This window comes from Zingiber officinale, chromosome 8B (genome assembly GCF_018446385.1).
Source record: "Zingiber officinale cultivar Zhangliang chromosome 8B, Zo_v1.1, whole genome shotgun sequence".
Taxonomy (NCBI): Eukaryota; Viridiplantae; Streptophyta; class Magnoliopsida; order Zingiberales; family Zingiberaceae; genus Zingiber; species Zingiber officinale.
Window position 1 is genome coordinate 72,809,198 of NC_056001.1, and position 11,309 is coordinate 72,820,506.

Consider the following 11,309-nt stretch of genomic DNA (forward strand, 5'->3'; position numbering starts at 1 on the left):
TAAAAGTCATTATAAAAAAAAAATCAGGTACAGTTGACTTCAATTTAGGTATATATATATTTGCACAATATAAGTATAATTTGCAAACTATTGAGTACATTTGTACGAAGGTTTGACACTCTTGTGACACCCTACTAAAAACACTACTTGATTCGGTATATATAATATATCCAAATTTAAGTTGATTGAGAGATTGTGCATTGTATACCACACTACAAAATGCCCACATATCTCATTCTTTCTTTGAATTGAAAAAGATGCAATACAAATTCATTCATAAATTTACAACTCCAAAATAGAAATCGAATTTTATTCAACTTCAACCTCACAAAATCGAAAACAACCATGAACTAAAACACTCATGACCTAAAGCTTCAATTTTTCACACAAGAATAACAAATTAGTCAAAATCTAGGACAGAAAATTATAACTTACCGATGATTCTTGGGTTGAAGCTGAAAGTAGGATTCTACCGGTTCTCCGATTTTTGTCTTCAACATCGATGGAGATGCTTTAGAGTTGAAGTAAAGGGAGATCAAGTCGCTGCCAATGATTTGGAGGGGAAGTCGGGTACTGCGTCGCCGATGGCTTGGAATCATGTAGGCTCGAAGTAAGGGGAGGTAGTGCGTCGGCACTTGGGAAAGAAAGGAGAAATAAGCAATATTTGAAAATTTTAATTTAATAAGAGAGCAAGTTGGTAATTTCGCATGGGTTAGGGAGTTGAAACAAACAAATACGTTTGGTCAGGTATCGGGAAGAAAAAAAATCTGACGTAGGGACTGAATGTAAATGTTTAAATTTGTATGGAGATTTTAGAGCAAGTTTACCTTAATTCAAAGGTATTTATAAAAAAAGGGAAAAAAATGAAGGTAAAGTGAAAATTTCTCACCTAGTTATCCCATTTACTGATCGCTTTCAACTAGACAAGAACTAGAGTTTTCTCCTTTGGCATGAGATAGATACGTGGCTGTTCATAAGCTTGTCAAAGGCACTAGAAATGAGCAGCATCTAGATGGACCCCTCATGAGTTTGACATTGACAAAAAGAGACCTCCATCGACAATAGCAACATTTTATGCCGCTTTCATTTGCTGGACTCTGATATAATGCGACCCCACACATAATCGTCAAAATATAACAAACAAAATTTGTGTTGAATATAAGGTCAAAATTATGGCATAAGCCTTGTCTTGTGTTACCTCCTGGTTTGGTAGTATCTTCAGCATGGGTGTAGACACTAATCTGCAACTTGCATTTTCAGGCAAGAGGAAAAGATAGAGATACTGTAAGTTAATCAGAATCACCAACAAGCCCCAGACCAAAAATTAATGGGCAAATATATATACCTTATCTGCTCCTACTAGTGAAGAATTTCTAGTTCAAAATATTCGCTTTAAATCCACTCACCTATTATAATAAAATATTCTACTTGGTCATCAAATTGTTTCACCAAACATTTTGGTAAGGACCAGTTTAAGTATTTGCTCAAAATTAATGCTTGATGGTCTTTGTCAAGCTGATGTTAGTGTTGATCCTAAGCCAACCACCAACTAACCACAAGAAAAATAATTAAGTGTTCTCATAATGTATTCTTGTTCCAGGCCTCAGGCCAACCGTTTAAATAAATAAAAAATCCCTTGTATAAGATCAAAAAACTGAATTAATGGTGGAGGCAAAAAACAGAAATATGGCGGCCTATGTGCGACTGCACACAGTTTAAAGAAGAGAATAAAATTCTAGCTTAGTACTAGTCTTTTCTGGAGAAACAGAGACCATGATGCTTAAAACCCTAAACCATGTGGACATAGATGTATACGGTTGGTGTAATCGAGATCTTAGATTTTGATGTTTGTTTGACAATATATTAAATGGAGTCTAATCAAGTCAATGTTGACTAGATGACTGACAAATGGTAAGTAGTCTACCGAATGGCTAAATCCAAACAGATAAAGGTGACTAATGCTTGGCAAGAAGAATACCCTAGGAGGAGGTAACCCTAGGTAAAGAGGAAAACCTTAGGGGAAGATAATCCTAGGTCTTGGAAGAGTGAAGTCTAAGTAAAAGTTCTGATAAGTAAAATCAAGTGGTGAAAAGTGAAAACCCTAAGAGGCAACCTTAGGTAATGAAAAATTTTAGAGGAGTGAACTCCAAGCAAAGTTGATCGAAAGGCTTCCGATCGGTAAACTTAAGTTTAGTTTTACTATAACATTTTACATTACTATTATTATTATTATTGGCTAATTTAGTATTGCAAAAACAATCTTAGCCAAAATAGATTTGGAGGATAAATGTTTGGTTTGTAAGTTGAGATAAGCAACTAGAGTGGAGCAATGGGGAGGTCATGTCCCAGGAAAGGACAAACCCTAGGTCGTTGATCCAACTGAAGAAATCAGGAGGTCTCCAAGTTGAGATCCAAACATGTCTTACTATCTTCTCTTACTTATGCATTATTTAATATTATACTAACTTTGTTATACAAGAATATTATTATTATATCGAACTAACTCCATTTTGCAAAAATTGAAAGGATCGGCCGACCGAATAGAAGGTTCAGTCGATTGAACCAAGCTGACATGACACAAGTTCAAGTCGCACAGAACACATTTGGAATTTAGGTGAATCGGTCAACCGAACCTAATTTGATAAACATAGTGGCAGATTCGATCTCGGCAAAATTGAAAAACACAAGGATCAGTCAACCAATCAAGATGATCGATCAAACATTAAATGACATTAACGACACAAAGATCGGAACTCACCGAAGAAGAAAGATTAGTTGATCAGTCAACCGATAAGGAGATCGATCGACCGAAAAGATCCATCGACGACTTTTTCGATCAATCGAACAATGCTTATAAAAGTACATACCGATAAGAACTTCTGTGCAACCTTCTAGTCTTCTTTCTCTCTGTTCGTGCTGCTACTGCTCTATGCTTCAAATCTGTGCAAGTTACATCAACAAAGAGCTACAACAATCTTTATCTTATACTCCTTGTAAACTTCATTATACGAATTACCTTTTTTTCAAAGATTTCGAAAAGAGAAATTCTAGTTGATTACCCAACAGTGCGATCAAGGATCATGAATCTTAGATTTAGGATAAAAGAAACGATTTGTGACCAGTGATACTCACCCTCCCCTCACAATTCCGATCCTTCGTATACCTGCTATTGCAAATTCACGGTACAATATCAGTGTGAAAAACAAAAAGCGAACATCTAAAAAAACGAAGATGCATGTATAAGATTCGCCAGTAAATAAGTATTTTTAAAAAGTTGGGTCTAAGTTACCACACCGCTCAGTGAGATGCCTCCCTTTGACTAGAAAGATATGGATAAAATATTTTAAACAGTCAAGGATTTCTACCAAACTCTGGAATCAACCTTGACTCCAGCCATGGGTATTACTAACCGGCATGTGGCCACTAAATACTGATACACTAAACTAGCCTCAATTATTAGAAGCTTCAGCAGAGTGGGATGTGGAACAACCAATATGAACTCAGACAACATACACAGAGATAGTAGGGTTAATCTAGCATTACCAGGGTTGAAGAAATATTAATCTAAGAAACCAGAGTAGGAGACATAAATCTGATTGAGTTGTGTAGCTTACACATAAAATACCACTGACCTTTATGCCTAAGTTTCTGTGGTAGTTCAAAATTTATATCTGGCAGAAAATGAGATGATGGAAACAATAATCATGCAATTTAAATGCCAAATTTACATGAAAAAGATACATTTTCTGGTAAAAAAAAAATAACATTTTTATTTTAAATAACAAGAATATGGCGGCAAAAAAGGCCTTGCATAAGGATACTGTAAATATTCAAAAAAAATTCTTTTGTTTGTTAGATAAGAAAGATTAAATATCTAAGATTGCATGACATGTTCTCAAACAAAGAAAGATTTATGTGTTGAAAAGTAGAGGAAGACTTGAACATTACTAATGATGGTGTCACAAAGAGTTCTATAATGAGATAAGATACGTGCAACCAGCCTCAACTGGTGCCAAATAACTTGGGACAAATATGGTATGATGATGATGAAATTAAAAAAAAAGAAACTAGTTATATCCTAGACTTCATTTTAGCTACCCCTTTTTAGCAACTTACCCTCTCATCGAGTTTAATACTGAACCCTTAAATATCAAAAACAATTCTAATGCATTCATGCGTTTTATACAGAGTCACAGACAATTTGACTAGTATCTGTTATCAATCATTAAAAGGAGACCAAATACAAGAACATTGTAAGCGGGAATGACAATTTCAGAAAGGAAATGCCAGATGTTTGATTAGTGACATGACATGCAATCTTTGTCATATTCACATGCAAAACTTGCACGTAGAACTGTACGAGTCAGCAGCACATTTGTACAGTTTGCTCACAGAAAAGTATATATACTAACTCCATTTATAAAACATCAAGAAGATTACAAAAAAGATCTAGGGTTTATCTCTATGCTACAAAAGGACAAAGAAAAGAAAGCTGGAGTATATTCCAGCAGATTAACCAATGTGGTTTTACAAATTCACTCCAACTATCATCAAATTCTTCGTTTCAACTTGAACCAAAGCTACCAATAAAAAATGGTTACATAATGCAGCATCATATTATAGAGATAAAAACACTCACGAGACAAGAATTGTTTGTGATTAGCATGAAAGTCAGCTATAAAATTAATAAATTGTACTACTAGACAGCTGCAAATTGTTTCTGCTGTAGGAAAAAAAAAACTAATGCATAGATCAATGAAATACTTCATAAATACATAAAGAACTAATGGCAAAGTATGATATTACATTTTTTAATTGAATGTATACACTTGTTGGAAATGGCAAATGAACTAACACAACATGCATATTGCTGCACAAGTGATCGACATGTGGTTAAGACAATGTGTTTAGTCCTCCTGTTGAACAATTTATAATTTACAAGAATGAAATATTTTGAACGAGCAATAGCTCAAGTTACATACAGCATAATACGGGAATTAATAAGGGAAGCGCATTTGAGATTGCCAGAAGAATCGCCACGAGGTCAAACCACCTATAAATAAAGTAGGGGAGTTAAAAAAAAACTAAACTGTATTACCTTCTCTATCCTCTGTAATCATAAGATATGGTGTGATGGTGGAAGAAAAGTAAGTTTACACCTCATTTTTCTTATATTTGTGAGTCAGGTTTTGACAGCACCTAGAAGGATATGTAGATAGATTAAAGAACGTATGAAATTCATAATTCATTATAACTATTGTTTGATTTTAAAAGGGTTACCTCAGCAAATCGAATCTGTCGACGTCGTGATCTTGAAGGCCTGATATTTGTTTCTTGTTTCACGTCATTAGAGGGTGTTTGCACAGTTTGTTTCCTATTCTGAAGTTGAATGCCTAATAATGACTGTGGAGTTGGATTTTTTGATGAGACAGAAGGCAAAGTTCTAGAAAGCCAAGACTCTGATGGTGATTTCGGCAATGGTGGAGGCAGCAGTGACAGCAAAGGATTAATGCCGCTCTTCAAATGCAATGGCTCACTATCATTGCCACGATTTCTATTATCATCAACATCCATATTCCCATTATTTAATCTTTTTGAAGGGAAGAGTGAAATGGGCATAGAAACTTTGGTGACTTCTGGTTGCAATGCATTTTTTTTATCAGCTCCAGCAACTATACTTTCTCTACTCCAACTATCTATACCAATCTCACCAGAACTCATCATACTTCTAGTATCACTGACAGCATAGAAGGAACTAGCCTTTGAGTCCGAAGATCCTGGTCTATTACCTGAATCTACACGCAGAGTTTTGTCCAATAAAGAGCTCATGGACTCTGAACCTATTTGGTTGCTGTGATTTATTTCCCTGTAGCTTCCGCTGCTTTTCTCGCCAGCATCAGAACCATCAATCTTACTACAATTGCTTTCTCTGCTTAGAATTCCAACAGAATCCTTCCTTTCATGAACAGTTGATGGATGGCCATCATTTTTATCAGGGGTTGTACCTCCGGTAGCCACTGAATTACCAAATGCAGATGAACAATCAGCTGTAAGAGTATCAGATTCACTCAATTTACCTATCACTTCTTTCTGGGGAGAATGTTCCAGACCCAATTTTTTTCCATAAACAGCTTCCCATGAGAGCTAAACAAGAAAATTTAAGACAACACAAATCAATAACAGGCCAAAGAAAAAAAAAATTCCGTAACAAATAATCTTGCCCATACTTTACCTCTTCAACTTGAACAAGAGATATTGGATATACATTCTTGATCTGTGGGCTTCCAGACTTTCCCCTTGCTGAAGGCAAGTGTCTTCCTCGAACTTTCATCCCTGGGACTGGATTTAGAAGGCAGAATGAACTCTTCAAACAAAATTGAGGAAGCAATCCACAACCTTTAGAAGGAAAATGGCCAGTATCATCATAGCACTCCTCATCTTCACCGTCTTCATTGTCTTCATCATAGGTATCCTCTTCCTCCAACTCCTTAGCATACTGTTCGGGATAAGCATAATTTTTCTGGAGGGGAATAGGTGGCCTCTTGGCAGGATCACTAGTTTCAACCCTCTCAAGAAGCTTCGTAGCCGCTCGTGGAGGTGCAGCTGATTTTTTAAAGGTATAATGGGGTGAATCGGAAGACATTGCCTGTGCAGCAGGCAAGAACCTCTCTATCATGAAATCCCTGAGCTCGGGATCCTTGAGAAAGTTGCCCGAGAACTTGGCCACATCTGGGATTCCACTAATGCCACTGACACTACAATTCATGAAGAATGACTCCGATCGTGATAGTGTATCAAGCGCATCAGAGAAGGCGTCTTCTTCAACATTGTCTTCTTTATTATGATTCTCTGAGGCTGAAACGGGCTGCTTTTCTAGCTTTTTCTCTACCTTCTCAGCTTTCTCAATCCTCTCTTCACTTTCAACCGTTTCCTCCACCTCAATCTCTTCCATATTCTCTGTCTTCACTGGCATCTCAATCCTATCGGCATTTTCTACCTTATTTTCCTTCTCAATCTTCTCTACCCTCTCATCCACGACAATCTTAGGCACGTCCTCAGAAGACTCGTAAGAATTGGCAGTTCCAGCATCGGGCGCAAAGGTCACAGCTTTACGAGTCCGCACACTGCTGCCAACCTTCACAGCCGGAGCCAAGGCATCCCGAAACGAGTTTCCCCCCTTGCCGTTCTGGATCCTTCCAGGCGGAAGCTTGGGGACCTTCATCACCTTCCCACCGCTGTCCACGGCCGATCGCGCCCCGTTCTTAGGCAACCCCGGAGTCTGCTCCCATACGAACGGGACGACCCCTGGAACACGCACTGGGCCCGATTTCAAATCCGACTTGTAGTACGGAAGCGATGCCCTCCTTGGCGGCGGAGGCCGCGCCTCGCCCTCCTCCTCCGGTAGCAGCGTCGGAGAAGCCGACGGCCCCGCCGAGAATCTCCGAACGGACAGCAGCGGTGCTTCGAGATCCATCTTCTTCTCCTCCATCGGATTCTTCAACACCCTTGCGCATCAATCTTCACCAAAACCCTAATCCTCCCTCCTATCCAATCCAACAAACATCAAATCATCCCCTCAAAAACGAAAAACATATCAGATAAACCTTTGCGGGCAGACCAAATCTCAAATTGACATCAAAAGCGAGGCGGAATGGAAGAACAGAACCGTTCGAGAGACGAGAAGAGGAAGAAGGAAAAGCGAAGCGGAGAGCCTCGTGGTTTGGGAGTGTCCTCAGCGGGACTTTACCTAACTAAGTGTGAGTGAGGAAGATAGCCAAGATAGAAACCCGTACGCGCTTACTTAGAGTTTACCATCCACATGGTCACCAACCATATGTGGGGACCTGCTGCATGGCTGAGCATTGCTGGGGACGTGTAGTTATTATACGATAATTCAAGCAGGGCTGTGCTTTCAGACGGATGTCCTGATTAATCATCTTATTAATTGAAATTATTAATTATTTGGGGAAATATATCGAGGTTGGTGATGTGTATTTGTTAAGACAGATCTAATTAAGTCGAAATTTTATTTTTCTTTATTTTTGAGAAAAATAAATTAATAGATTATTCTTGAGTTGACCTCTGATTTCTTCCGGTGACCTACAATCGTTGAATTTTAATCTTGGTCAAATACAGCTGGATAGGTTTTCACTTCCTAAAGGCCCTTTTTGCTAAACAAAACTTGGGCGAAGGGTTTGCATGGTTGGATCGATAGGACTCATTATAAATTAAGTGAGATTAGTTCAACGGTTTAGATTATCTTACATTTTAATCCAATGACTCGCAAGTGGATTTTACAGAGAACTCCTAATAAATGCCTCTGCTATAAATTTGATTCCTGCTTTCCCTTGGCTCAAAACGGTAACCGCCGCCAGAGCCGTCTCTCTTACTTTCTGTGCTCGCTCGCCCTGCGCCGGCGGCCGCCGCGTCACCCCGGGGGAGGAACCGCACTCCCAAGAAACGAGGCTTCCCCTGCCTCCTCTCCCCCATTGGCGGTCGCGCCGCCGGTCCAACTCACCTACGGCACTAACTCCCTGCGTCGCTTCCTCTACGGGGAGTTAGGAACGAAAACTAGGGACGATATCTCCTCGGCACTAGTATCCTGGCTGTCCAAACCGGAGACAGAACGAGAACGACGAGGGAAGAAGAAAGGAGATAACTTCCAGGACATCCGACCTCGATCGGCTCAGCGGATCCATAAAGTTCGATCAGCCGCCTCCATGAGACCTGCGCATCCTACTCATACACGCCTAAGAAAAGTTTCGAAGCATGTCTTCTTCTACAGATTACCCAAACAGCACTTCAACTCCTTCCCAACGCAACAGCAAATTCCTCTCCAACCCAGACTATCTCAGGCTATGTACTCAGATCTCCTTATTTCTGCTACACAATCGCAATCTTTGCTCCATGGGAAAGAAGTGCATTCGCACATCACCAAGCAGTGCTTTGTTCCTTGTCTGTTCTTGCAAAATACAATCCTGAACATGTACTGCAAATGCAAAGAAATGGTACTTGCCCAACGGCTGTTCGATACATTGCCTAGAAGAGATAGTGTCTCTTGGAATTCACTCATCTCTGGGTATTTTCAAGTTGGTCTCTGTTGTAAATCCTTGGATGTGTTTTGTAAGGCAAGAGGTACAGGAGCAAAGCTGGATCGTTTCACCTATGCCAGTGCACTAAATGTGTGTTCTAGAACTGAGGATTTGAAGACAGGGAAAGTGATTCACGCGATGATTCTAGTCAATGGATCCCGACATGTTTTCTTGACTAACTCACTCATTGACATGTATTCAAAATGTGGCAAAATTGGTGAAGCGAGGCTGGTTTTTGCTAGTTCAACTCAAGTGGATGATGTTTCTTGGAATTCTTTGATTTCTGCTTATGTTCGAATTGGTTGGGATGAGGAGACATTGAGGACGTTTGCTCAGATACATCGGTTGGGAATACAGATGAATCCTTTTGCTCTAGGTAGTGTGCTCAAGTCTTGTTCAAACATCAGCAATGCTGTGGAACTTGGGAAGATGATTCATGGATGCATAACTAAAGTTGGTTTGGACTCCAATGTGTTTTTGGGCAGTGCACTCATAGACTTGTATTCAAAGAATGGCTTGTTGGATGAAGCACTTGAGGTGTTTAAGTCGTTATCTGATCCTAATGTCGTCGTCTTCAATTCCATGATTGCTGGGTTTTCAAGGTCAGAGATGGATAGAGATAAAGTTGAAGTTGAAGCAGTAAGACTCTTCTCCGAGATGCTAAGGCGAGGAATTAGGCCTTCAAAATTCACATTGTCGGGCATGGTGAAAGCATGTAGCTTAATTGCTGATTTTGAGGTGGGAAGGCAAATACATGGACAGATACTCAAGAACAGTCTCCAATATGATGAGTTCATTGGAAGTGCACTAATTGAGATGTACACTGACTCAGGTTCCATCGAGGATGGATTCAAATGCTTCAATTCTGTACCTAAGCAAGACATTGTCACTTGGACTTCCATGATCTCTGGATGTGTTCGAACTGAACAATTCGAAAGGGCACTGAGATTGTTCCACGACTTGCTGAGCAATGGCATAAAGCCTGATCACTTCACTTTATCATGCTTAATGAGTGTCTGTGCTAATCTAGCAGTGGCAAGGTCCGGTGAGCAAATCCAGTGTTATGCTGTTAAAGCTGGATTCAGTTGGTTCGCCGTCATGAATAACTCCCAGATCTTCATGTATGCTAGATCCGGAAATATTGATGCTGCTAAAACCACATTTCAGGAGATGGAGAATCGTGATGTAGTGTCTTGGTCTGCTATGATTTCGAGTCATGCACAACATGGTTGCGCAACAGATGCCCTGATGCTTTTCAAGGAGATGGAGGACTGCCCAATTGTGCCAAACCATGTCACTTTTCTTGGTGTTCTTTCTGCTTGTAGCCATGGAGGACTGGTCGAAGAGGGTCTTCGATACTACGAAAGCATGAAAATCGATTATAATTTGGATCCAAATGCAAGACACTGCTCTTGTATAGTTGACCTCCTTGGACGGGCAGGAAGATTGGTCGATGCTGAGAAGTTTATCCTGGACTCGGGATTTCATGATGACCACGCATTATGGATGGCTCTTCTAGGTTCATGTCGCATTCACAAGCACATTGCGATGGCAACTAGTGCCGCAAAACGAATAATGGAGCTCGATCCTCATTCCTCTAGCCCATATGTGATACTTTACAATATGTACCTCGATTCTGGGAGGAAATTCTTTGCCATGAAGACTCGGAATTTGATGAAAGAAAGAGGTGTGAAGAAGGAACCAGGTCTTAGTTGGATTGAGATTGGCGCATCTGTCCATTCTTTTGTTGCAGGTGATAATTCTCACCCCGAGAGTCCTGCAATATACGAGAAACTAGAAGAAATGCTATCCAAGATCAAGAAGATAGTTCCTAACAACCAGTGTGAAGCTTTTGTGAATCATCACAGCGAGAAGTTGGCAGTAGCATTTGGAATGATGCATCTACCTGCACTGGCACCAATTTGTGTTATGAAAAACTTGAGGGTGTGCATGGACTGCCACACTTCGATGAAGATGTTCTCGATGAGTGAAAAGAGGGAGATTGTTCTAAGAGATCCATTCCGGTTTCATCATTTTAGAGATGGTTGCTGTTCTTGTGGGGACTATTGGTGAAGCACAAACAATCAAGTTTTGTAGATATTGTGTACGTATTTGTTCATTTATTTGAGTCAAATTGTTTTAGATGCTAACACTTTGTGAACTGATTAAAAGGAATGTAAATTGGTGAAGAATGCACTAGCCAAGTGCAACAAGTAA

General features: G+C 39.8%; 2 protein-coding genes across 10 annotated transcripts; one reads left to right on the forward strand and one right to left on the reverse strand.

Moving 5' to 3' along the window:
- Positions 1-346: 346 nt before the first annotated feature.
- On the reverse strand, positions 347-7,751 carry LOC122014595. 9 transcript variants are annotated; one of them, XR_006120713.1, is made up of 8 exons: positions 6,233-7,751; positions 5,281-6,144; positions 5,099-5,199; positions 3,133-3,163; positions 2,868-2,940; positions 1,199-1,241; positions 890-1,097; positions 347-634 (listed from the first exon to the last, which is right to left on the reverse strand). XR_006120713.1 is itself a non-coding variant. In XM_042570897.1 (4 exons), exons 1-3 carry the CDS (start codon positions 7,487-7,489, stop codon positions 5,170-5,172), a joined length of 2,151 nt encoding a protein of 716 aa, XP_042426831.1. In that variant the 5' UTR covers positions 7,490-7,751; the 3' UTR covers positions 4,785-5,053; positions 5,160-5,169. The 9 variants fall into 9 exon arrangements, 3 of the variants coding, with proteins under 3 accessions (XP_042426831.1, XP_042426832.1, XP_042426830.1); XR_006120714.1 differs by having other exon boundaries at positions 3,017-3,163; XR_006120712.1 differs by having other exon boundaries at positions 1,199-2,940.
- A 595-nt stretch (positions 7,752-8,346) lies between these two features.
- On the forward strand, positions 8,347-11,309 carry LOC122017778 (pentatricopeptide repeat-containing protein At3g13880-like). The gene has a single exon (XM_042575468.1). It carries the CDS (start codon positions 8,721-8,723, stop codon positions 11,163-11,165), a length of 2,445 nt encoding a protein of 814 aa, XP_042431402.1. The 5' UTR covers positions 8,347-8,720; the 3' UTR covers positions 11,166-11,309.